Below are 26,877 nucleotides of genomic sequence, written 5' to 3'. Positions count from 1 at the left end.
AAAAATACTAATGATATTAGTGCCGAACTCCCTTGCCCTCACTACCTTATCATAGTTACTCCTGACTTCCTTTTAAAAGTTTTAAAAGGTTATTATTTCTTTTAAAAAATTTTCTTCCTTTTAAAAGGTTATTATTTTATATGCTTCAGATATATAACATGATGTTATAGGCTACATACAAAGACTAAAAAAGGAACCACAGTGAAGGAAATCAACATACCTATCGTCTCACATAGCTACTCATTTTTTTTGGCACTCACCACTAAAATAAACTCATTTAGCATGAATATCAGACAGAGTAAGTAACTGAGCACAGTAGGTTCACATCTTGGATCATAAAACCAAAACAGGTGTGACCAAGAAATGCACGCGAGGGAAGTTTGCTCCCTGTGGTAGTAGGTAAGGGAACAGCAGACATCCTCTTCCAGTGAAACATCCTCTTCCAGTGAAAGCAGCATAGGGGTTTTACATAGGAAATCTCTGTAAGGGTGGGCATGTTCCTGGAATACTCACTCAGGGAGTACATTTCTGAGCATGTTCAGTTTAAGAAGGAAAAAGAGTGGACACATTTTTCAGCATGCTCAGCTCAGGGTTATGAAGAACACATTTCAAAGGTTAAAATGGTAGACAGGGACACTTTTGGGTATGCTTAGCTTGTCTTATAAAGATGGCAGAAAGGAAAGCATCTGGGCATACTTACTTCCCATATATGATTTTAGCTGCAGAAGGAAAAGGACACTTGGAAAATGCATTAATACAGGAGTTTGTCCCTAAAAGCACCTACCTCATAACTCAGCAGCCAATAAATACAATTTGATTAATATAGTCCTCATGTTGGACATAGATCTCTTTGCAGTTTCTTCAAAGGGAAACCTCGACATCGTCAATGGTCCTTCCCTCTACTCTCCATTAAGTCAGGCAAGTGATGTAGATGGTTCGTTCCAGGCCCAATCTGCATTTTACCTTCTCACCTTGAGCTTGGCAAAATTCTAACCCAGGGCTCTTATATATCACTCCAAAATGTCCCCCAATCCACACTTCCTTCTCCGTTTCTTAAGGGCCTCTAATCTCCATTCCCTGAATAATGTCACTGGAGAACTCTTGAGATGTTTCTTGCTTCCATGTGAATGCTATATTTTCACCTTGAGTTCCTTTTATGCTTCTTACCGCCCACCGCCTCCTGTTCAGTCTTTACATTAGCACCTTCCAGTTTTATATGTTCCATGTCACTTTGCTAGTGCAATTAAAGAATGGTATCAGAATACTCTGTTCTGACCTCTCTGCTCCAGGACTCAGTGACTGATCACACCCCAATACCTTCGGCTCCCCCTTGAAAACGGTTCTTTTCCAAATGCCTTGGAATTTAGAGACCACTTCCCCATCTAACGTGCTCAACCATTTTCCTTTTTATGTATTTTCTAAAGTCTCTAGGTAAAGACTTGCCAGATAGTTTTGGTTATTGCCAGATAGATAGTTTTGGTTATTGCTTTCCATATCCCCATCCTCAGATCATACTTTGGGACATTTAGTATGGGGTATTATGGTAAGTCAGGGAAATATTCCTCACATTGGGCAACCTGAGACTTCCCTTTACCACTCCATCCGTCATCTCCTACACCTTTCCAATCTGGCCAGGGGTATCCCCAAATCATAGTAAATAAGCTCCCTCTAATTCACCTCATCCAGAAAGAATTCTCTCCACAATGTGGGCCTCCTTTAAGGATGCTGCTGGACCCCTGACTCCAGCATCACTCTGAAAGAAAAGAACCCATTTTCTGCAAGGATAAACACTTCAGGGTCAGGGTAGGGGAAGGTCTAACACTTTGCATGCCTCCTTTCAAACCCAGAACCTTTGACGAAATCTCTTGCTCAGCTCCTCAGCTCCTCCGCTCTAGCTAGGTCTATGGGGCCAACTCATTCAACACATATTTTTTGCCTGGTGCTTGCCCTCCTTGTTGCCACCGATATTCTTTTACTCATCCTTGGAGCTTGCCTTCTGATTCTACCTCATATCACCTGGGAATATTGCTCCTGCAATTTCCTACCCATCCTGCTTCCTAAGGCCCTTCCAGCTACTCCCTGAACCTAGTGAGCATTCTAATCCTTCAATACTCCCATTCCTCCCACACTGGTCTCTTCTGCTGTGGGATGGTCTGTATGTCAAATGTGTTGTTGATTGGTCAATGAATAAATCGCTGATTGGCAGTGGCCAGGCAGGAAGTATAGGCGGGACTAACAGAGAGAAGAACTGAGAGAACAGAAAGCTGGGTGAGGGAGACACTGCCAGCCGCCATCAGGACAAAGAAGATGTAAAGTACCGGTAAGCCACAAGCCATGTGGCAAGGTATAGATTAATGGAAATGGATTAATTTAAGCTGTAAGAACAGTTAGCAAGAAGCCTGCCACGGCCATACAGTTTGTAACCAATATAAGTCTCTGTGTTTACTTGTTCTGGTCTGAATGGCTGTGGGACTGACAGGTGAGAGAGATTTGTCCTGACTGTGGGCCAGGCAGGAAAACTCTAGCTACACTCTTCCTTCCTTCCCTAGCTTGACTCCTATGGCTGACATCCAGAAGTTCTCTTTACTAACTCCCTCAGTTCCTTACTAGTAAGCCTTTGTCTGAAATTCCTATACCACCAACTGCCTAGGGAGCTTCCAACTTCCTATCAACACCCTCCTTGCTTAGGCTGCTGGAAGTCTCATCCAAATCTGCTCCAAAGTGCCAGATCCATTGACCTACTTCTAGTTTGGCCTATCCCATTTTCTTCCAAGTTGCCATTATGGATGAATAAAACAAAAGATTGCACTTCTGTTATAATGTAGTTCTTTAAAAATGCTGCTGGGTGAGTCAGGCATGGTGGCATGTGCCTTTAATCCCAGCACTCAGGAGGCAAAGGCAGGCAGATCTCTGTGAGTTTGAGGCCAGCCTGGTCTACAAAGAGAGTCCAAGGACAGCTAGGGCTGTTACATAAAGAAACCCTGTCTTAAAAAAACAGTAAAATTGCTAGTGTGTGTGTGTGTGTGTGTGTGTGTGTGTGTGTGTGTGTGTGTGAGAGAGAGAGAGAGAGAGACAGACAGACAGACAGAGACAGAGACACAGACAGAGAAGCAGAGAGAGACAGAGAGAGAACATGAACTTGAAGTTGAGTTGGTAGTGACATGGGGAGGATCTAGGAGAAGTTGGGAGAAGGGAAAGAATATGATCAGAATATATTATATAAAAAATTTAAATAAAAATATAATAAATAAGTATTAAAAAAATAAAAATGTTCTTGGATAATTCCATTATTGTATCCATAAGATATTGTATGGAATGGAAGCCCAAGATAATATGGAAGCTAAAAAATTAATTGTGGTTAATCTTGCTAGTCACGAGGATAACATAGGTGAATAATAAATGCATCAAACAAAAGAGACATTTAGAAGAGCAGTGTTAAAAGGTAGTCCTGGAGTCCCATGAACAATTTTCTAGATGTCATCATTCTAGAAGCAAACATTCAGGTAGCAACTGTTGGCTCGGAGAGAAGAGTGAATCCAGTCAAAGGGATCCAGATCTACTCCATGCCAGCCACACTATGTTATACCCTCCGTGAAAAAGATGACACACCCGCTGAGCCACTGAACTCAGAGCTGATGAATCGAGGGAGAAAAGACAGCAATTTGAAACTTACTAAAGGAATCTCTTTTCACACATAATTAGTGTGCAATCAAGGAGAAGACTCATTATGCGATGTGTTAATTTCCAAGCAAAATAAAACAGACTGCATTCCTCTTCATCCTGTACCACTTCAACTTCTATGGCATAATAAAGGTACACATTCCAACTGATACACAGATAGCCACAATGTTGAACAAAGAATCTAATTACATTTTTTAGCAAATCTCTGAGATGTGTGAAAAAAATCAAAAGACATGTCTCTACAAATCTTTGAGGTTCTAAGTTTAAAAAAACTGTTACATTACATTTATATTTGTGTGTACAGGCATGCATACAACAAAACTAATATTGTTATATGCCCTAGGACTGCCCTCACTCACCAAAAGCACAAATAGTTAGGAAAGCAATCATTTACCTTATAGAAGATCAACAAAAGATCATCCAATTTCCCATGCAAATCACCTGGAATACAAATGAAAAAATCATTATTCAGTAGGCACCAAGATGTAAAGCTTACTTTGTTATGGAATTTTAAATCTCAAATACCCCAAGTATTCTAATGGGATTGGGTTTCCACCTTAAGTCGATGATGCTAATTCAATATGCAGCTTGCTTCCATGGACTCTTTCTTTCCCTCCTCTGGTGCCTAGAGGGGTGGGGGCAGCATCTGGAAATCTGGAACTGTTTGCTCCAGCCATTTATGTAGGCCTTCATTTATTCTGAGCTAAACTCTATACTAAGAATTTTATGTTTATTTTCTTGTTCAATCTTCAACAACCATTCTATGAGATGAGTAATATTGTCATCATTCTTATATTCCAAAGGAGGCTCAGAGTAGTTACGAAACTTATCCAGTCACCCAGCCACCAAAATCAGAGCTAGAATTCAAACCCAGCATACTCTCAACTCAAAATTAAAACTCAGAGTGATTTCCACTGTATTGCCTACATTTGAATGCTCAGGAGAGCAGCAAAAGTACTTATCACAGGGAGCATTAACTCCCCAAGGACCTACCATAGACCCTAGGAGATTGCAGGCACTCAATATGTGATATACATTTAATCACTAAATCCATAGCCATTCATTGTTGGGTTTTGCTTTATTTTATTTCTAACTTTAAAAGTTTAAAAATTATGACTAGATAGTTGAGATTCTCTTGATGAGAATAGGAAAAAACAAAATCCAACTAAAGCTATTGAATATATGACTCATTAATTAAAAAATGAGTGGCTATATGAATATTCAACATTTCTATTTGGATAAATAGTTTTAAGTAAAATATCTATCTTTCATAATCTTTTCTCAAAATTTGTTTTCAACTTAATTACCATATAATTTAATTTAGGAACATTTTTCTCAGTTTATTTAAAATCCCACAAACAAGATAAATCAAGTATATGTGACAGAAGACTTGAATTACACCAGAAATAATAAAGTCTAAATCCCACATCACCAGCACTTATTTATAAAATTGTTATAATATTAACAATAAGATAAAGGGTATATTGATGTGTCTGAATACTTAAAGGTCAATACCTTTAGATAGTCTCACTCAGAAAGTTAAACAATTAACTGTTTAATATATTTTGCTAATTATTTTGTTCTAATTTGCATCAGAGTCATTTGACTTTTGAAAATATCAGTATTTCGGCAGTGGAGATGATTCAGTGAGTATAGTGCTTGTTATTCAAGCCTGACAATCTGAGTTCGGATCCCCATCAACCAAGTCAAAAACAAGGTGCATTGGCACCCACCTGTAACCTCAGTGCTGCAGGCAGCAGTGACAGGCAGAGCCCTGGAGCTCACTGGCCAGCTAATCTTGCCAATTAGTGAGCTCCAGGTTCATAGAAATACCCTGACTCAAAAAGTGAAGTGGATAGCAATGGAGAAAGACATCCCTCATCAATCTCTGGTCTCCGCATGCATGCACACACATTCCCATGTGCATATGTGTGCACATGCACACATGTATGTGCGAGCACACACACACACACACACACAGACACCACCACCACCACAAACACCACCACCACTACTATCACCACATGTAGGGAAATTTGAATATGAAGTACTATGAGAGCTGGATGCTAAAATATGAAGTTGTTTCAGCATATTAAAAGTTGAGGATCCTTGGTTCAAGTCACAGCAGATGGGAGAAAGGAAAGCTATACAAATATTTTTAGGGACTTAAGATCAACATGCCATGGGAAGGCAGACATAAAGATATTTTCACTGCAAACAACAATGTGAGTACAGAATTGATTATGATTTACAACATGAATTGTAAATTAAACACCAAAACTCCAAGAAGCTAAGGTAGAAGACCATCCGATATTACACAGTGAGTTCCAGGGCAGCGTCAGCAACATAATGAGACACAATCTAAAACACTTTTTTTCTTAAAAATGAAGGGGGACAGAAAAAAACTAATTTATGTTAAGGAAATCTACTGGTTCTGGCGTTTTCTTTACCAAAGGTGCTATGCAGAGGGAAAAAAATCTGGAAATAAATGCCCCAAATGTAGGGTCCCTTAAATGAATGGACTTGTCCAGTGTATCTGGTCTCCAGCCCTTTTCGGATGAAGATAAGTGAAAAATAGACAGACAAGTACAAAGGTAGCATTCTCCTTAGTCTGGAATATAGAAGATCTCATTTTTAATCTCAATCCTATCACTGACTAGTTGAGCAAGTTAGGGTACAGGGTACTATATAGAAATGCATTGATGACAACACGTATTTCTCTCTGGGCCTCTATTTCACCCATATGAACAAGATATAGGGGCTGGGAATATAATTCAGTGACACAGTGCTTGCCTAGCATGTGCAAGGCCCTGGGTTTGATCCCTAACGGGAAAAAAATTTAAAAACGTAACTTTCAGTAAAGGAACCAGTATATCTCTGTACAAGATTTTCGGTACTGGGGAATTCTAGGACCTCCATGCCCTCTAACTCATTTCTTCTTCTAGGGTGCAGTGGCACACATCTCTAACCTCAATGTAGCTAGATCTGCAATGGCAACTGGAGGGTTAATGGAAAATGCACAGGAGCGGATCCTAACATCTGGTTTGGACTGTTAAAGTATTTTCTGCTAGAAAACCTAGCCCCTGGCTTCAGAGGCTTCACAGGTTGGCATGGTTTACTGAGCCTTATGACCCATAGTTCTTTATTTCCATCAGAAGCAAAGCCTGCTATGGCTTTGAATAAAAGGTCTCTGTGCTTAGGTATATTATTATCTAGAGAGATCTGGTGGCCTGATAAGGTTGAAATTAAACCATTAGAGACTCTTCAAAAACCAGAGTCAGGCCATGTCATGAAACATACACTGCTACATCAAGTCCCTGTCACCACTGTGAGATGCTGGGAATGGAAAGGGTTTAATTAGATTGTCAAATCCACTTCTACCTGCCAGCATAAGAGAACGTGGGCTAAAAACTGATTTGGAAAATAACAATCACTGTTTTGTAACCTAAAGCCTTAATTAGAAGTTAGGGAATTGCTGTTCCTTCCATGCACCCCACTCGCAGACAGTGTAAGCATGCTGAGCACCAACTGTGATGAATTTCAATGTGTACTGTTTCTTGAAGCAATATCCTGCCAGGCTGGCCTATAAGATAACAAAATCTCAAATCTTGTTATTTAGAAGTACAAGAAACAGATTTTGGGGACATTCCACTCCTTTAAAAGCTTCAAAGACCAGTTGGAAAAATCCAAAACAGCAGCCAAGGGCAGAAAAGAATATAATCTCCACCCAGCCTTGGGTGTTTCTCTTCCCAGTAGAAGTGGCATGCACACAGAGACCCACCTGGGAAAAGCAACATGGGACGTAGATAATGAGAGCTAGTCAGGGCAAAGAACACTTATTCTACCCATTAGTGGCTTTCCATATTAAAATGCTATCTGCCTTTAGAAAAAGCTACAAGAGTTCTTTAATTTCCCACATAATTAATTCCTGCCAGCTGGTATGCAAAACAAAGACAAGATGGGAACAGTATTATCATGATAGATAATTCTATATTAACATTTTCCCCTTAACACAATCCAATTTCCATAGTTTTCAAGTTAGGCAAATGATGCAGGACCAAGAGGCTCCTAAATATTAATGTGACAACTCTCCTCTGAAACTTACCACAGATTGTTACCTCTTTGCAGGGAAAGGTTTTGATGTGAGTGAAATTCGGCATTTGCTTCAGGACTTTCCTAGCTTCAAATAGCACCTCTAAGACATAATGAGCATGAAGTGTCTGCGAAGGGGAAGCAGAGGAAATAGAGATAATGAACGAGGGAGAAAGACATGACTGTGTAGAAAACTATAAAAATGAAGCATATGAGCACATTTTAGGTCACTGTATTTCAGGATAATCTTTATTCTCAAATAGATTATTCTAACATAGTGTCTAGTATATAAAAAGCCCTCAGGAGATATTTGTAATTAAATAAATGAATGGTTCCTAAAATTATTTATAGTATCATGTTCTTTTTTGACATTATACATTTGTTTAGAATATTTTTGTTTATTTTTGGTTTTTAGATCCCAAGAGGAGAGATGGGGAAAATGGGGGTGGGGTTCACTTGCCCAAAGAAAAGGTTTAGACAAAAGAGTAACAATAAGAATCATTTAAGGCTGCACGAGGTGTCCCATCATAGGTAGAGGCAGGGGGAAGGGCTTGGACTTGCCTCTACTGAATGTGCCTCCCCATGGGAGGCCTTGCCTTCTTGTGGGGGGGGGGGATTGGGAGTGAGTTGGGGGGAAGGCTGCGGGGGCGGGAGGAGGGAAAAGGGGGATCTGTGATTGGTGTGTAAAATGAATGAAAAAAATTCTTAATAAAAAAAGAAAAAAAATAGTGGACATGAGGAAAAGGGCAAAAAAAAAGAGAATCATTTAAAAGGGAGGGGAAAAGGAAACAAGGAAGGAAAAGCAAAGCAAAGAGCCTATGGCTGAGGTGTAGCTTTTCATTGGTTGACACGCCTTGCTACTTGCGTAGCAGGTGTTGCTGAGCACAGAGACTTCACTGGGGAACCACACAAGCTCCCAAACCTCCGAAGTATAGCTCCAGAATTGGGTGTACAGAATGCTCAAGACAGCAAGCACATTGTGATAAAAGTCTAACTAGAGAAAATGTTCCAATCTCAAAACACTTGGATGACTTCCTATTTATTACTGCCTTACCACACTCCTCCAGTTACAGCATCAATGGGGTCGTTGCTTTCTACAGACTTACTGTCCTTTCCCTTAAGCTTTTAAAAATCCAGTGTGCCTTTCTCCTTGGTTTTAAATTATGAATTTTCCAAACACATACTCCACAAGAAAAGATTAAAATATGTGATTATCACACAAACTTAACTGATGCCAACATAGCTTTAGTGTTCAGATGGACTTAGAATTGGGATGTTCAATATGGTAGCTATTTGCAATATGAGATAACAGAGTATTTGAAATGGGGGCTAGTGAGAATTGAGATGTGCTATAAGAGCAAATTTCAGGCAGGGTGGTGGTGGCACATACACTGGGGAGGCAGAGGCAGGCGGCTCTCTGTGAGTTCAAGGCCAGCCTGGTCTACAGAGCAAGCTCCAGGACAGCCAAGGCTGCTACATAGAGAAACCCTGTCTCAAACAACAACAAAGAACAAAATTCAAAGTGGATTTCAAAGACTTGGTATGGAAAAAAAGCACAAAATGTCTCAATGATTTTAATATGATTGTATATTAAAATGTTTCATATACTAAGGTGTACTGAGTTAAATATATTGCTAAAATTGATTTTGTCTTTTTTTATGTGAATACTAGAAAATTCTAAATATATGGTTCACATATTTCTATTAGACCATCATTTCCTGCCCACATAAGCCAATGGACTCATAAATCTTTTCCCCCTACAAACGTATTCTAAAGCCATTCAATCCACAGCCACATTTTATTACTTTTTACTTTTCTATTTATTTATTTAGATTTTTTCATTTTACATACCAACCACAGATCCCCCTCTCTTCCCTCCTCCTGCACCCCCAGACTACTCCCTCCAACTCACCCCTCATTCCCTCATCCGACAAGGTAAGGCCTCCCATGGAGAGTCAGCAGAGCCTGGTACATTCAGTAGAGGAAGGTCTAAGCCCTTCCCCTTGCCTCAAGGCTGTGTGAGGTATCCCACCATAGGTAGTGGGCTCCAAAAAGCCAGCTCATGCACCAGGGATGGATTCTGATCCTATTTCCAGGGGGCCTCTTAAGTAGATCAAGCTACACAACTGTGTCACTTATGCAGAGGGCCTAGTCCAGTCCCATGGAGGCTCCACAGCTGTTGGTCTAAAGTTAGATTTTTAACACAGGGCCTGGATCTCACTATGTAGCACAGGTTGGCTCAAACATCATGACATCCCTCCTGCCTCAGCTTCCCAAGTCCTTGAATTCCCATTTTATTTATAGTTTTATATTTTCTTATGTATTTTATTGGGGAGCACATACATGTCACAGCACATGTGTGGAGGTCAAAGGACAACTTATGAGAGCTGATTCCCTCCTGCCACCATATTCCTCAGCTTGTGTTATGTGCCTTTACCCATGACCCATCTCAGTGGCCCCTGGCTAAATATTTTTAAAGAATGGGCAAAAATGTTGCTGTTTAATGGCTTGTTTCTGTACATTTAATTGTACATTTAATCTACAGATTTCTAATGCTGGTTTAATGTGCAATTGTAGCTTTTCTGGACCATTGTATCACTAATCAGAGTAACTGCATCTAAAGTCATCTTTATTTTCATTTTGTTTTCTAATGTTAACAAATTTCACTGAAAATACCTTGTAAACAGAAAATTCTTAATATTAATATAGTTTTCTTGAACATCCTTAAGATTGACTAAAATAACTTTGTTACTATTAGTACTTGTTTAGAAAGCTATATATCAACAGGATTATAATTGTTACGTTTATAACCAAAATATTAAATATTCAAAGTAGTTTATTCAAATGTTGGTTTTTACTTTTATAAACATATCAGATAAAAGAACCACTTAAATAAAATATTAACATTATCATAAAGGAGTTCAAGGAAGAAACTTCTACTTTGTAAGGATATTTTCCTCTTTGTGTGTGTGTTTGTGTGTGTGTGTGTGTGTGTGTGTGTGTGTGTGTGTTAATGTGTATATGTGTTTGTATGTATGAGAGAGAGAGAAAGACAGAGAGACAGAGAGGGAGATGAGACAAAGAAAGAGACTGTCTATCCTCGAACTAGCTATGTAGACTAAGCTAGTCTTGAACTTGGAGCAATCCTCCTGTCTCTGCCTTCATTTCAAGTTCTGGAATGCAGACATATGCTACCATGCCTGGCTTATTTCTGTTTTTAAGTTGTTTGTTGAGACAGGGTCTCACTAAACAGCCTTGGCTTACCTAGAACTCACTATTAAGACCAGGCTAGCCTTAAACTCATAGTGACCCTATTGCCTCTGCCTCCCAAGTACTGGGATTAAAAGCATGTGTTACCATGACTGGCTCAAGTAGCTTTTAAATGACAAACAACACATTCTTCTGGCTGAAATAAAAAAAATCATTAAAAAGGGGTAGAATAATGAAAAATTATTTTCCCCTTTCCCCAGACCTTTGTGTCTTAATCTCTGTCCCTCGAGACAGCTAATGTTGATAATGTTTTTAATATCTTTCCCCAAAATATTCTTTGTTTATGAGCATATAAAAATTAATATAACCACACATTAATATTCAAATGTAGGTATAAATGTTTAATTCCTTAAATAAATGTGATGTTATACATGGAAAGTAACCATACATTAACCTAAAAAATAGGAATAAAGCACTGGTTTATGTAACAACATGGATAAACTCTGAAAGCATTATGACAAGTGAAAGAAGCCAAACACCAAAGGCCACATATGTTCCATTAATATGAAATATCCAGATTAGTGACTGTCAGGAGCTGAGGGCTGCAGGAAAAAGAGTGGCTGCTAATGAGTATAAAGTTTCATTTTGAGATGACAAAAACATTTGGGAAATAGGAGCCCTTGCCTGATGGGGGAATGTCTTTCTGTATGCGTGAATATGTGTTGTTCTGATTGGTTGATAAATAAAGCTATTTGGCCCATGGCAAAGCAGCTTAGAGGCAGGCAGGAAATTCAAAGAGAGAGACAAGAGGAAGACTGAGTGAGGAGATGCCAGCCCATTGTCCAGAGAACAGCATGTAATAGCACACAGGTAAAGCCACATAAACATGGCGATTTAGAGACTAACAAAAATGGGCTGAGTTTAAGTGTAGGAGCTAGTCAGTGGTAGGCCTGAGCTAATGCCAAGCTTTTTTTTTTTTTTTTTGTTTTGTTTTGTTTTGTTTTGTTTTTTTTGTTTTTGTTTTTTTTTTCTTATAAAAGAAAGCTTTTAATTTAGGAATTATTTACAGTTTCAGAAGTTTAGTCCATTATCATCATGGTGGGATGGACACTTATGGTGCTGGAGCAGTAGCTAAGAGCTATATCCTGGTCCACAGGCTGAGAGGATGAGTAACTGGGTCTGCCATAGGCTTTTGAAATCTCAAAACCCACCCATAAGTGACACACACCCTTCAACAAGGCCAGATCTCCTAATTCTTCTAATCCAATCAAAGAGTTCTATTCCTTTGTTACTAAGCATTCAAATATAAAAGCCTATGTGGGCTGCTTTTATTGAACCACCACAGATAAGCACACTGCTGTTTGGAAGAAGAAGTGAATCCAGGTCTGTGGTGCTGAATTGATTGGTTGGCATGGTATCAAATCTGGAAACACATTCCTTTCTAGATCATTATCTCAAAAAGAGCAAAGCCTTATCAGCAGAGAAAAACAATGGCATCATGAGGTTTGCAGACAAATGGATGGATCTAGAAAAAATCATCCTGAGTGAGGTAACCCAGACTCAGAAAGACAAACATGGTATGTACTCACTCATAGCAGGATACTAGACATGAAACAAGGATGACTTGTCTGCTACTCACATCACCAGGGAGGCTACCTGGAAAACAGGACCCCAAGAAAGACACAGGGATCACCCAATGACAGAGAAATGGAATGAGATCTACATGAACAGCCTGGACATGAGTGGGGGTAATGAAAGGCGAGGGTTGAGGGAAAGAGAGCTTGGGGGAGCGGGAGATCCCAGCTGGATCAACAACAGAGAGGGAGAACAAGGAATAGGAGACCATGGTAAATAAAGACCACATGAGAATAGGAAGAAGCAAAGTGCTAGAGAGGCCCACAGAAATCCACAAAGATACCCACACAACAGACTGCTGGCAGAGGTCGAGAGACAGCCTGAACTGACCTACTCTGGTGATGGGATGGCCAAACACCCTAATTGTTGTGCTAGAAACCCCATCCAACTACTGAGGGATCTGGATGCAGAGATCCATGACTAGGCCCCGGGTGGATCTCTGGGAGTCCAATTAGCGAGAATGAGGAGGGTTTATATGAGCGAGAGTTGTTGAGACCAAGGTTGGATAAAGCACAGGGACAAATGGCCAAATGAATGGAAACACATGAACTATGAACCAATGGCTGAGGGGTCCCCACTGGATCAGGCCCTCTGAATGGATGAGACAGTTGATTGGCTTGATCTGTTTGGGAGGCACCCAGGCAGTGGGACCAGATCTTGTGCTCATTGCATGAGTTGGCTGTTTGAAACCTGGGGCCTATGCAGGATTGTTTGGCTCGGCCTGGGAGGAGGGGACTAGACCTACCTGGACTGAGTCTACCAGGTTGACCTCAGTCTGTGGGGAAGGCTTTGCCCTGGAGGAGATGGGAATGGGGGGGGGGGGTGTTGAGGGGAAGGTGAGGGGGACGGGAGGGGGGGAGAACAAGGGAATCCGTGGCTGATATGTAGAACTGAATTGTATTGCAAAATAAATTAATAAAAAAAAAAAAAAAGAAATGAAAGTTAGTAGTTAGACATTACAATAGAAGTTGTAGTCATATTAGATATGTTTTAAAAATTGAGCAGATATATTTTAGACAGGTCATCTTCAAACCCTTCAGAGATCTACAGAATATGGCATTTAAAATGTTTTAATAACTTAGAAAATTTTTCTTTTTTGTTATGATTATGAGACATGTCGGCTCCTGGCAGTACCAATCTACTTCAGAGAAAATATGGGCATTGAAGAAACTGCATATGGAGTTAACTTTCATTGTGGCAAAAGTTAGCCACTGGACAACAAAGTATCCTTGAATCAACTGCTGACAAAATGGACAGACAGGACATGAAACAAAGGACTACTGATTCTTGCCAAAACGAGTGTGGTTATGGCTTTATCAAAAGGCATCTTCTGAGGCCAGGACAATATGGCACCATCCCTGAAGTGGCCTTCGCAATTTGGAAAAGGTACAGTGCCCTTTTCTTCGAAGGCAGCTGAATAGGCAGTGGGCCGATGGCTTCTGATGTGCAATGGAACAGCAGCTGAAACAGTTATTCTTGAAGAGTAACTAATGCCAAGCTTTTTAATTAATATAAGCCTGTGTATGTTTACTTGAGTCTGAGCAGCTGCAGACCAGGCGGGACACAGGAAATTCAGCTACACTTGCCTCATACATACAAGGCTGAGGGTTCAATCCCTAATACTGAAAAATAAAATTTTTTTTAAAAAAAGTTCTTGAAATAAATAGTGGTGACAGTTGTATAGCATTTTAATATATCCAAAACAATATCTTAGTTACTTTTCAATTGCTGTGACAAAACAACATGACCAGGGAAACTTATAAAAGAGAGCATTTAATTTCGGGACTATGGTTCCAGAGGGTTTGAGTCCATGACTGTCATGATAGGGAGCACAGCAGCAGGAAGGCAGGCAAGGTACCAAGGCAGTACCTGAGCACTCACATCTCCTCGGTCAACAAGAACTAGGCAGAGAGAATGGTTCAAGTCTTTTTAACTCTCAAGAGAGAAAGAAAAGGGAAAGGAAAATAAAGCAAAATAAATTTTGCCTGATTTTTCAATTTATCTGGAAAGATTGGGCCTTGGAGTTTCCTACACCACCCTTTTCTCTGACATCATCCCAAACCATCATTCTCTGATTAGGACACTGGAAGACACACCCCAGAAGTAAGAGTGATCTGGAAGTGATAGATTGGTTTTGCTGGAACTGAAGCAGAGCTTTGAATCATCTAATTCCTAAAAATGATTTGAGATCATACTAGACAGCTAGATCTTCGGGCCACCTGCTAACAGCAAATTTAAATTCTCTGGGAGAAAATAGACCTAAAAATATTTTTATAGTTTTTCATATATAATGTCCAGAACTCAGTATAACTGTAGCCAGGCCTATGAGGATATAAAATACATGAAATAAAACTGAGGCAAATAATAAGCAATGGCAACAGACTGGTAGAATATTTAAATAATTACATCATTAGAGTCAGAGTTAAAACAAACATGGATAGTATGTTCAAGTAGACAAAATATGCAACATTGATTCAAGGAACCATTATAGAGATGTTAATTTTATTTACATGTTAATGATCATTTTGGCTCTATAAATATGGAAAAATTATATTAAGAGAAGAATCAAGGTTAAGCACAGTATATAATGCATTCTCATTTGTAAAAATAAATCAAGAAATATGTATATTTAAAGTTGAGATAAAATTCATATAAAAATTGGTCATTTTAACTATTTCAAAGCATATGCTTTGATGGTTGTGGTGGTCTGAATGAGAACGGCCCCCATAGGCTCATATATTTGACTATTTGGTCCCCTGTTGTTGAAGCTGTTTGGGAAGGATTAGGAGGTGTGACCTTGTGGGCGAAGGTGTGTCACTGGGGGTATGTGTATAATATATGCATGTAACAGCAATTAGTGAAAATGAGGCTAAGAAATTGAAGAGTGGGGGGGAGGGACATATGGGAGGGTTTGGAAGGAGGGAAGGGAAGGGAGAGATGTTGTGATTACATTATAATCTCACAAATACAAAATGCAAAGCGAAAAGACCAACTAAAGAAAGGAGAAAATGGTTTCAGGTCATATAATATGTGATAAGGCACCTGTATCTAGAGAGAACGCCTACAGCCCAAGAAGAAAAAGACAACTGATTTTAAAATGCGCAAAGGTTCTGCATAGGTACTTCTCCAAGAAGTTATACAAATGGATGAAAAGACTGAACATTATTAATTAGAGAAATATCAGTCAAAACTAGAACTAGACATCACTTCCCATACATTAGGAAAGCAATAATCAAAATAAAATAACAAATGTCAAAAAGTGGAGTAAGTAGAACCCTTATATACTGCTGGTAGAAATATAAAACTATTCAACCACTTGTAGAAAAACTTCAGCAGTTACTCAAAAACTTAGACATAGAGTTAAGTATATAACCCCAGAATTCCTCTCCTAAGCACATATATAACCAAGTAAATGGGAACATGTCCATTAAAAATTGGATGTGAATTTTCATAGCAGCATTATTTATAGCAGCCAAAAGGTATAAAAAATTCAAATATCCATATGCTGATAAATCAGTAAACAACTATATAGTACACAATGAAATATTATGTAGCCATAAAAAGAGATGATGTTTTTTTTTTTTGTTTTTCAAGACAAGGTTTCTCTGTGTAGCTTTGGAGCCTATCCTAGAACTCACTCGGTAGACCAGGCTGGCCTCAAACTCACAGAGATTCACCTGCCTCTGCCTCCTGAGTGCTGGGAATAAAGGTGTGCGCCACCATGCCTGGCCTAAGAAATGATATATTGATACATGCTCCAACATGGGCAAATATTAGAAACACTATGTTTAGTGAAAGAAGCCAACTATAAAAAGTCAATTTAGTACATCCTCATTTATACATATGAAATATCTGGAATAGGCAAATCATCAGAGACTGAAAACGAATCAGTAGCTGTTTAGGGCAAAGGAGGAATAATAGTAGATGGAGATGATGAGAATGTTCTATAATTAGATAGTGCTAGTAAGTATACAACCTTGTGACTACATTAAAATTTTTGAACCATATATTTTTTAAGTAACAAACTTTATAGTTTGTGAACTATTCTCAGAAAATGAAAAGGGACATGCAGTAGGCCTACAAAGAGGAAGTTACTGTGCACCCAAGGAAACATCTATTTATTAGGTTACACAAAGACAGTAATTGTCACACAATGAAAAACATTCCCCATGGAAATACATGCTACAGCATTTTCATTCATGCATTTGATAGCTCGGAATGAGAACCAGAGCAGCTTCTGCTTGAGGTTACCTGCTGTTGCTTGAAGGCCTGAAGAAGTAAATCAATATCAGTAAACGTGAGAGGAAATTGCAGCCGAGGACCATCATAAGAGTCGGGCACTTCTATCAAACCCACATAGTCCTGTCTAGCCTTGTTTTCTTGAATGGTGCTTTCAATAAGTCGATTTACTAATGCTGAAAAGGAAAGAAAAAGAGGTATAAGATGGGGAATTAACATTCTAATGCTTCAAAACACCCACTGAAATATCTATATCATACAAGGCACTGTGCTGTTATGAATGCCTGGACAAAGCATATAAAACTATGAGGAATAACTGATTCTGAAGCCAGTAACCACCATCGTCCCTTCTTGGAATCATGTTTTGTCAAAGCAGTGAGTCCATAATCAATGGGGAGAAGACCACAAAGCATGTGAAAAACTGCTCAGTGAAGAAGGTATTCTGATGTTTTGAAGTTGAAGCTCCAATTCTTTTGTCCACTCTTACTTATCAGACTCTTACCAGCAAGGCTAAAAGCATGAACAATGCACTGCATTTGGTTCCAACAGCTGCTGCTATTCATGATCTACACGAAATTAAACTGCAATATTCAATTTTTCCCTTGTTAAATACTTCAGAGGATTTTACTTAGCTTTAATTGATTTGTTTCTTGCTTTATGTACAATATTTCTTCTGTGATTTTCTCTTTTATTCTTGGGAACAAAGCAGATAAAACTTAAAGGACAAACCATAGGCAGAAAGGACCAAAGGCCTCTCTCTCCCTTCGATATGTCTGTATAGTAACAGACTGCCTGCTTTGCCCATTTACTAAGGCAATTGAGTATGGCTGAGACCCACAATCATTTCTTGCCAAGTTGCCCATGAAACGGCCCCCTGAACAGAAACCTAGACAATTCAGACAGAGAAAGATGCAAGAGGATATGGTAGACCAGCTGCAAAGCGGCCTCAATACTGTATCCTAACTTCTATCCATGCTTCTTAGAATGTGATTTTCATCAAGAGTCTACTTGCCCTCACTTTCAAGATGAGCTAGGCTCATAACTTTATACTATCCTGAACAATGTGGTCCAAGAGCTACCTAGCAGCTCCAAGTCCAGGTCTCAAGAAGCCTTATATGATTCCATGCTCTCTGTTTGGGAACATAGCCATTTCCACCCAACCCAGGCTTTTCCTATTGAAAGGCCATGATTACAATGGAACAGAGCAGATAAACCTAGCCAAGGATGTCCTAGATCAACTAACAGCCAGCAGACCTCTAGACACATCAGTAAACTCCAGCCAATATCCAAAAATCTGTCAAATCAACTACGCCAATGTCAGAAGTGTTCAGCTAATTTGTAGACTTGCTAGGAAAAAAAACCCACTTTTTTACTATGTCACTGAGATATTGTGGCTCCTTTGCAGTATTATAACCGACCCAGAGGACAATGACATACACTTTAACCCATTAACACTTATTTATTATTAAGGCTATCACCCTAAGCTCTCTGAAAACAAAAGCAAAAACAAAAACAAACAAAACAAAAACAAAGATAAAAACCCAAAGCCTATCTTTTCTGAGTATTGAAAGTTGGTCACCTACAGAAAATAGGAAGCTAACTGATGTAGATAGAATATATGTTTTCCATGATCAATTATGATGAGCAGTAGTAAGTCAAGAAATTTGAAAACTTGTTCTGAACTAAGAAATAACATTTAATAATTGCATTAAAATATATTCTAAATTGTTGTATAACCCCAGTATATTTTGGTGATAGTTGATAATGCTTTATACAAAGTGGAACTGAAGTATAATAACATCTGTATTCAATGTGGTCAGCAGACATCATTTTTCTCCTTTGGTTTTGGTCTGATATTTAAAAACAACTGAATTTTTTAATTTATGTTAGAAACCAGAAATGCAGGACATCCTGGTAAACTCGATTTCAGATTCATCATGTAGACAGTAGAGCCTAAATAGTCTACTTAACTATCCTAATGATCATGCCATCCATTTCAGTTGGGAATTACCTCCTGCAAAGGAAAGCTGAAATATTAGCAACTCTTAGGAATATAACACTCCTGCCCAAAGAAACTCCACAAGAATCCCCAACAGTTGCACTATATCAGCTAACAGAGTCACAAATATTTTGTTATAGACTCTAAGAAAGAAAGTGAACATGGAGCACATGTGATCAGAACTGAGGGAGGGATCTTGTACTTTAGGTGAGGTATACTTATGGCATGACTATAGTGTTCATGGAAAAGGCTGTACCTGACTAAAACACGGATGCTGGCAGAAAAGAGAAAAAGTTGAATATATAGATTTGTATATGCCAATACATATAGAGACCCACACACTCATGCAGCCCCTTTCTAAGTCCTCAGAAGCTTGGCAACCTTGGGAGTCACTTTCTGTTGTCTGTATCTTCAGTATAATCCTCTCTTCAGGCTCTGTAATACAATAAAACATGGCCAAAGACATGGCTAATTTAAAACACTGTCCTTGGATCACATGTTTGCTTTTACTGACATTTCTACATTTATTGTTCCTAGTTTTTTTTCTACCCTTGGACAACCCTTACTTCTTTATCTTTCTACTTTGGATAATTTATATTCATCCTTCAAAACTCCACAGGATTCCCATGTTGAGTCCCAAACTCGACCTTTTCAATAACAAAATGATGATGATGATGATGATGATGATGATAGATAGATAGATAGATAGATAGATAGATAGATAGCTTTAACTTATTAAATGCTTATTATGTACCAGGCAGTGTTATAAGAAGGTAAGGATTGCCATTTTCTCATTATATACATGAAAATGAAGCAGAGCATCTAAGTAGAGAAATGAAATTGTGTCCCTAAACTCTCTGTGTGTCTGTGCATGTGTATGTGTGTGCATACACATATACACATATGTGTACAGGTGAATGTGGAGACCAGAGGTCAACATCAGGAGTCTCCTTCAATCACTCTCATCTCATTTTTAAAAAAGATTTAGCCGGGCGGTGGTGGCGCACACCTTTAATCCCAGCACTCGGGAGGCAGAGCCAGGCGGATCTCTGTGAGTTCGAGGCCAGCCTGGTCTCCAAAGCGAGTTCCAGGAAAGGCGCAAAGCTACACAGAGAAACCCTGTCTCGAAAAAAAAAAAAAAAAAAAAAAAAAAGATTTATTTAATATGTATACAGTGTTCTCATTATAGATGGTTGTGAACCACCATGTGGTTGCTGGGAATTGAACTCAGGACCTCTGGAAGAGCAACCAGTGCTCTTAACCGCTGAGCCATCTCTCCAGTCCTCTCTCCCATTTTTTGAGACAGTGTCTCACTGAACCTGGAGGTCACTGATTTGCCAGGCTGATTAGTTAACAAGCCCCATGGATCTTCCTATCTTGCCTTTCAGCACTGGAACTACAGGTGCACACCACTGTGCCCAGATTTCTATGGGAATGCTGGAGATCCGTACTCAGGCAGGTCTCATGCTTATGTGTCAAGTACTTTACTGAGTCATGGATCTAGCCCCCAAACTTTTAACCATTGTGATTTTTACTATATATGAAAATACATTTATAGTATTTATATATTCTTAACTGATATATTAAGGAAACCCAGCTTTGTGAGACATAAATAAGAAACATCAACGATAAAAACTGTTTATTTGTGCATTAACCAAAAGAATTCATTTTAATAGATCATGAAAAATGTTAACTTTTTTAATTGAAGGAACTATTCCATTTTCCTGGTCACTGCCTTCACACCTGATGCCATTTGTCCCCTTTCCATTGGCTAATAATAAGTACATTCTCTCAACGCCAGTGATGAAAACTGAGTTCAATTGTTTCAAGAACAAAACAAAATATTCTTTTAAAATCAATAGCTCAGTATAGTTCTTCCTGCCAGAGATTTAAAAACATTTAAGATAAATTAATGAAAGACACCACTTCTCTAAGCCAATTCTTCAGTAACACTATGCAACATAATTTATTCTAATTTTGGTTTATGTGTATGAATTTCTGCCTGCACATATATTTTTGACCACACACATGTCTGGTGCCCACAGAGGCAAGAAGAGGACATTGTATTCTCTGGCATCAGAGTTACAGAAGGTTGTGAGCTGCTATGTGGGCACTAGGAAATGAACTTAGGTCCTCTGCAAGAGTAGCAAGTGCTCTTAACTGCTGAGCCATCTCTCCAGTTCCTGATATGAAATATTAATCTATATTAAATCATTATCCTTCTGTCGGGTTTTTATTAACATGAAAATTAGTAACAGATTCTCGTCTAATAACTAGTGTGTATCATGTACGAAAATTAAGCTTTAACATTTCTTTCTTTTTCTTTTTTTTAATTTTTTTTTTTTATTTTGAGACAGGGTTTTTATGTGTAACAGACCTGGCTGTCCTGGAACTCACTTTGTAGACCAGGCTGGCCTGGAACTCACAGAGATCTACCTGTCTCTGGTTCCCAAGTGCTGGGATTAAAGGTGTGCACCACCATCACCCAGCAAGCTTTAACATTTCTAATGTATATATTGTCGTTGTGGCCCACAACTAATAAACAATAATTCAATAAATGCAAGCAATATATGAAGATTTGTGCAACATTTAGTTGGAGTTAACCCTTAGTTATTTGATTTATAACTTTGTGAACATGGATCTAAAGTAATTAAATATAATAAAATACTAACAACAAATGATACCTCTACGAGTTTTTATAAGAAAATAACTTTTAAACCCTTGCCTTAACCCACGCTGCCATTTCTCTTTCTCACTAGCTGATAACAAGTAAATTCCATCACTGCCAGCGATTAAAACTCAAAGAAAAGATCTTTTCTTTCATCTGAAGAGGAATAAAGTACATTTTTAGGGAAAAATTAAATCTGTAATTTTTTTTCACACAGATAACATCAGCTTATACTAACCACATATTCCTTTGAAAACAAGGCCCACATGTTTCTGGACAAGGAGAAACACCATTTGACAACGTTTATAGTTATTTCATTTCCTAATTACAAATCTGAGTCAAAATCATTAGTGTCCATACATTAAATCCAATGGATGCCAAAATGACAGTTAATAAAGATAACCATAAATCTTGGTCAAAATTATTAGTGTTCATATATTAAATTCAATGGATGACAAAATGACAGTTAATAAAATTAACCATCAATTTTTTATTTAAAAAACATGGAATGGAAGGATACATTCTTGACATAATTTTTTGACATAATTTTTAAATTAAATAAATAAGCGATATGGGTTTCCATTAAATCATCAACAAAAAAGGCTACCTACTTTTATTGGTTTTTAATATACTTCTGTTATCTCTAACTAATCCAATAGGACTTGAAGCTGAAACAAGAATAGTAGTTATTATACGAAAATTGATAATAATAAAATCTATTGATATGATTAAAAAATAAACTCAAGAAAAACTCTAAAAACTGATGAGAATTAAATACAATACAGAGATTAATTTCACAGGCTTGAATCATATTTTTATTACTGATAAGATAAATAACCTTGGAAGGGTACCCTCATACCCTCAGATTCTACACTTATAGAAGGTAAATAATTAATACTAGTACTCTTTTAGTTTGTTATGAATACTAAATGAAATGACATAAATTATTGAAACACATGGTACATGGTAAAGTTTACTGAAAAAAATCAATAATAATATATGAACTACTAGTAATATTCAGTAGAATCACAAGATGAGATATGGATATAAAAATTTAATGGAATATTAAAAATAAGTAATGAGAAGATAGCATGCTAGAAAATATCGTATTCACCATAGCAATAAAAAAATTTAAATACTCTAGCACCACAAAGGTTAAAAATATAAATACATACATGCACACAGGTAGTCCTAAAGAACATATATGTAAACTATGTGGTCTGAGGGGGCATTTTGGCTGATGGGGAGGCAGAAGAAAAGTCTAAACTCCACTTGCATATGACTCAGCCTACTCCCACCAGCCTCTGCTTAAACCTATGGCAACTTTTCCTTTTTGACTGTAGAAGGAATTGTTATAAAACACACACCGGGAACTTGTATGTAGACTCTACTCTCTCTCTCTCAAGTTTATGAATCTGTTTGAGCTCTGCAAGTAGAACAGGGACATAAGCTGGCATAATTGAGTTTTGCATAAGATGTAGTGTGCTTGCCGGCACAAGTACTACATTAGGACCCCTCTTTCCTTTGGAACCAAAATGTCTTGAGATACTCTGCATTTCAAAAATCACTCACTAACCTGGCCTCTTTTCTGGGAATGCTAAATAACTTTCTGGATGCTAAGAGATCTTAGCACTTCAGTTAAACAGGTCAAAGTAGAGGTTGTCTAGAATCTCCCACCAAAGGTGTGAGAAATCAACTTACAAAGTATATACATAATGGCATATGCCTCTCATTCCAATGCTCAATATGCTGAGGCAGGATGATTAAGAGCTCAAAGTCAGCTTGATCTACATAGATAAAGTCACCTCACACATACTGACATTCTGCCTCAGGGAAGGAGAAGGAGAAGGGAAAAGGTGAGGAGGAGAGGAGAAGGAGGCAGGAGGATGGAGAAGGAAGAAGAGAGTGAAGAGCAGAATGCATGTTCACCCAAAGGGACATGTATATAAATATGCACAGCAGCACGACTGCACTGCCAAACTGAAAATACCTCTAGCACTATAAACGATAGAATGCAGAAATTATAGTATCTGGGTAGAATGGAATGCTATTCAACAATAAGAATGACTAAATTACAATAACATGAATGATCTCACAAATACAATGTTGAGTCGAAGCTATATTCAAGGTCTATTCTCTATGTTTCTACTTATACAAATAAATTTAAAAAGCAAGCATAATTAATTAACTTATGGTATAGACATTCAAAACTAGTTCCATAGTGTTGTGGAAGTTGGGTTGTAACTAGAAGAAGCAGAAGGGAGGCTTCTGTGGCTCTAATAATGATTAAAGGGTATATTTTTGGTTTTTGAGACAAGGTCTCATGTAGCAAGGATGACCTTGAATTTCTGATCCTCCTACCCCCTCCTCAAAAGCTGAGATTGCAAGTGTGTGTCACCATGCTTGATTTATGCAGTGCTAGGGACTAAGCCCAGGACCCCTGCATGTTAGGCAAGCACTCTACCAACTGAGCTCCATCTCCAGCCATCGTGTTTCATTTCTTGTTCTGAGTACCTATTTTCTGGGCATGTTTTCTTTGAGAAAATTTCAGTCATATATTATTTGTATACTTTCCTATAACATATTTTATATTTCAAGGAAAATACTCTTCCCTTCTTTGAGAAGAAACATTCTGTTATATTTTTAAATCATCTGCAATTTTTTTTCAAAATGCAGATTTTGAAAAATGGAGAATCTGAATAAATAACTCTGAGCTGTAATCCAGGCATATGTGGCTCTAAAACCCCATACAAGTGACTATAATCAAGTGAGTCTAGGTTGAAATATTAGATCATTAGCAGAAAGAGTCATGTTTCATTTCATCATTATTATATTTTCTCCTCAAAACATTTTTGACCAAGAACATGAAGCAGAAACGACTGTCTTCAAAATGCAGCTATCTAAAATGAAGAAAATGGCAAAGTACCCACTTCTTTGCAATTTCCTCTCATCGGGTTTGGCTATTCCACCACTCAGAAAACCTCTACGGATCCATAAATGCCTTCATTATTTTCATACAAATATACGTGTCTCAAACCATGCCACTAAAATACCACTTTTCTTCCCACTTTAAAGAGTATTTACAGGCTGAGGAGATGGCTCCGTGGGTAAAGTGCCTGCTGCCAAGCCTGAGGACCTGAGTTTCATTCCTAAGATCCACATGGGAGAGAGAACCAAATCCTGCAAGTTGTCTTCTGACCTCCACACACATGCCAAGACACATGTGTGAACTCTCATTCTTTCTCTCATTCTCTCATCCTCTCATCCTCTCTCTCTCTCTCTCTCTCTCTCTCTCTCTCTCTCTCTCTCTCTCTCTCTCTCTCTCTCTCTCTCTCTGTGTGTGTGTGTGTGTAAGAAAATTTTAGAAAAAAGTATTAATTGGCGTATTTAAAGATGCTCTTAGGGTGTTAGGCAGATGGTACAGTGGGTAAGAACACTTCCTGTGAAAGCTTGAGGATCTAATTGTGGCTGCATGTGGATTCTACGCTCCCACATAAAAAGCCAGGTGTGGCGTCACACTTCTGTGACTCCATCACTGGTAGAAGCCAGAGATATGAGGCTTGTTGGCCAGGCAGCCTACCTGAAAAAATGGTGAGCTCCACATTCAATGAGAGACTATGTTAAGGGGATAAGGTAGAGAGAGATAGAGCAGGTAACCTTAGATCCTCTGCTGGCCTCTGTACGCACACACACACACACACACACATACACACACAGAGGCATATGTACACATGTGCATGCATATATGGGGGTGTGTCCTAAATACATTGCGTGTTGTTAGAATTAAAAATGGTTTGCTCAAGGTGTTTTTTTAACAGCTTTTAAGTTTGGCATCTACCTTGGAAGTAACAGGCAGATTTTATTTAGCATGAGAAATATATGTCTTATGAATAATTATAATTTTAAACTCCTATACTGCCTGCATCAATTCAAAATGATTATATAGATGATAGACAAATAGATGATATAAACACATCACACCAAGTACCTTAGTCTAGTTTTTGCTATTATAACAGAATACCACAAACTGGATAATTTAAAGCAAACACAAGTTTATGAATGGGCCTAGTTGTTTTTGGATTCTTTTGCATTCTGGTTCAGACAAAAATCAAACTAAAATGAGTTCACATGTACCTTAAGTCTGAAACTGTTGGCAATTTTTAAAGGGAGTTATAAAACCAATTAGCATATATTACAGATTTTTAAAAATTCAGGTATAAATGAGAAATGAAATAAAAATCACCCACAGTCTCCATACCAAAACCAAATTACTGTCTAAGGGTTCTAAAGTCTGGAAATCTAAGACCCAGGAGAAATGTTTGGTGAGGACTTCATGCTGTAAGTCGTAACATGACTGAAAAACATCACAGCAAATGAACAGGTGCAAGGAAGGGGAATGGGGGCCCGTACTTTACAAGGTCACCACTGTTCAAATAACGAATCCATTACGGGGGAAGGGCATCTAACTTAAACAGTTCTTACAGGTCTCACTTTCAACATGTTGCATGAACTTTGGGGAAAAGATTGAAGACACAGCAGACATACAGAGTGGAGAGAGGGGAAGAGATTACATTTTCAACTAGACTCCACTGCATGAAATATGCAAAATACTTTGGTTTCTTTTTTCTTTTTCTTTTTTTTTCTTTTCTCTTTTTTTTTCAAGATAGGGTTTCTCTCTGTAGTTTTGGTGCCTGTCCTAGATCTTGCTCTGTAGACCAGGCTGGCCTTGAACTCACAGAGATCCACCTGGCTCTGCCTCCCGAGTGCTGGGATTAAAGGTGTGAGCCACCACTGCCCGGCTTATTTTGGTTTCTTAACATAAAACTTTTGTGGGGAAAACACAAGATACTTATTACTAAGCTACTGTTGTGTATCAATAGATTGTGGTTCAAGACAAAATATTTAACAAAGGAATGCTGAATATTGTTATTTTCTAATTAAATGCTGGTTTAGCAAATTCCATCCATGCTGGTGTGTGTCTGTGTGTGTGTGTGTGTGTGTGTGTGTGTGTGTGTGTGTGTGTGTAACAAGTTGAACCAAATTAAGTTGCTAGGTGTCACACAGACAAGAAAGGTGAACATTTTTTAATTGCATAGCATCTACCATCTTCATTTACATTTTCAATGAAGACAGTTCAATATACAAAACTGCTTTTCAAAAGACCATGCTTTAGAAGTGGAATGATTGTTTGGCAGTTAGGAGTACATACTATTCTTGTAGAAAACCAGAGTTCAGTTCCCAGCACCCACATTGTGTGGTTCATAACCTCCTGTAACTCCAGCTCCAGAGAATCTTATGTCTCCTTTTAGCCTCCACTGACTCTGTACTCACCTTCACACACACACACACACAC

General features: G+C 38.3%; 1 protein-coding gene across 1 annotated transcript in view; it reads right to left on the bottom strand.

Annotated features, from left to right (window-relative positions):
* The window catches only part of LOC128100676 (serine/threonine-protein phosphatase with EF-hands 1-like), a 112,517-nt gene that overhangs the window by 44,013 nt on the left and 41,627 nt on the right, over positions 1-26,877 (bottom strand). The window contains exons 5-7 of the mRNA XM_052723207.1: positions 16,870-17,033; positions 7,787-7,901; positions 4,076-4,122 (exon numbers count right to left, since the gene is read on the bottom strand). Of these exons, the coding sequence (XP_052579167.1) occupies positions 4,076-4,122; positions 7,787-7,901; positions 16,870-17,033 (326 nt within the window). The remainder of the gene's footprint in view (positions 1-4,075; positions 4,123-7,786; positions 7,902-16,869; positions 17,034-26,877) is intronic.

Source organism: Peromyscus californicus, unplaced genomic scaffold, assembly GCF_007827085.1.
Source record: "Peromyscus californicus insignis strain IS unplaced genomic scaffold, ASM782708v3 Scaffold_10__1_contigs__length_136768540, whole genome shotgun sequence".
NCBI lineage: Eukaryota > Metazoa > Chordata > Mammalia > Rodentia > Cricetidae > Peromyscus > Peromyscus californicus.
Note: the sequence above shows the minus strand (reverse complement) of the source record. Positions and strands in the feature narration are given on the sequence as shown.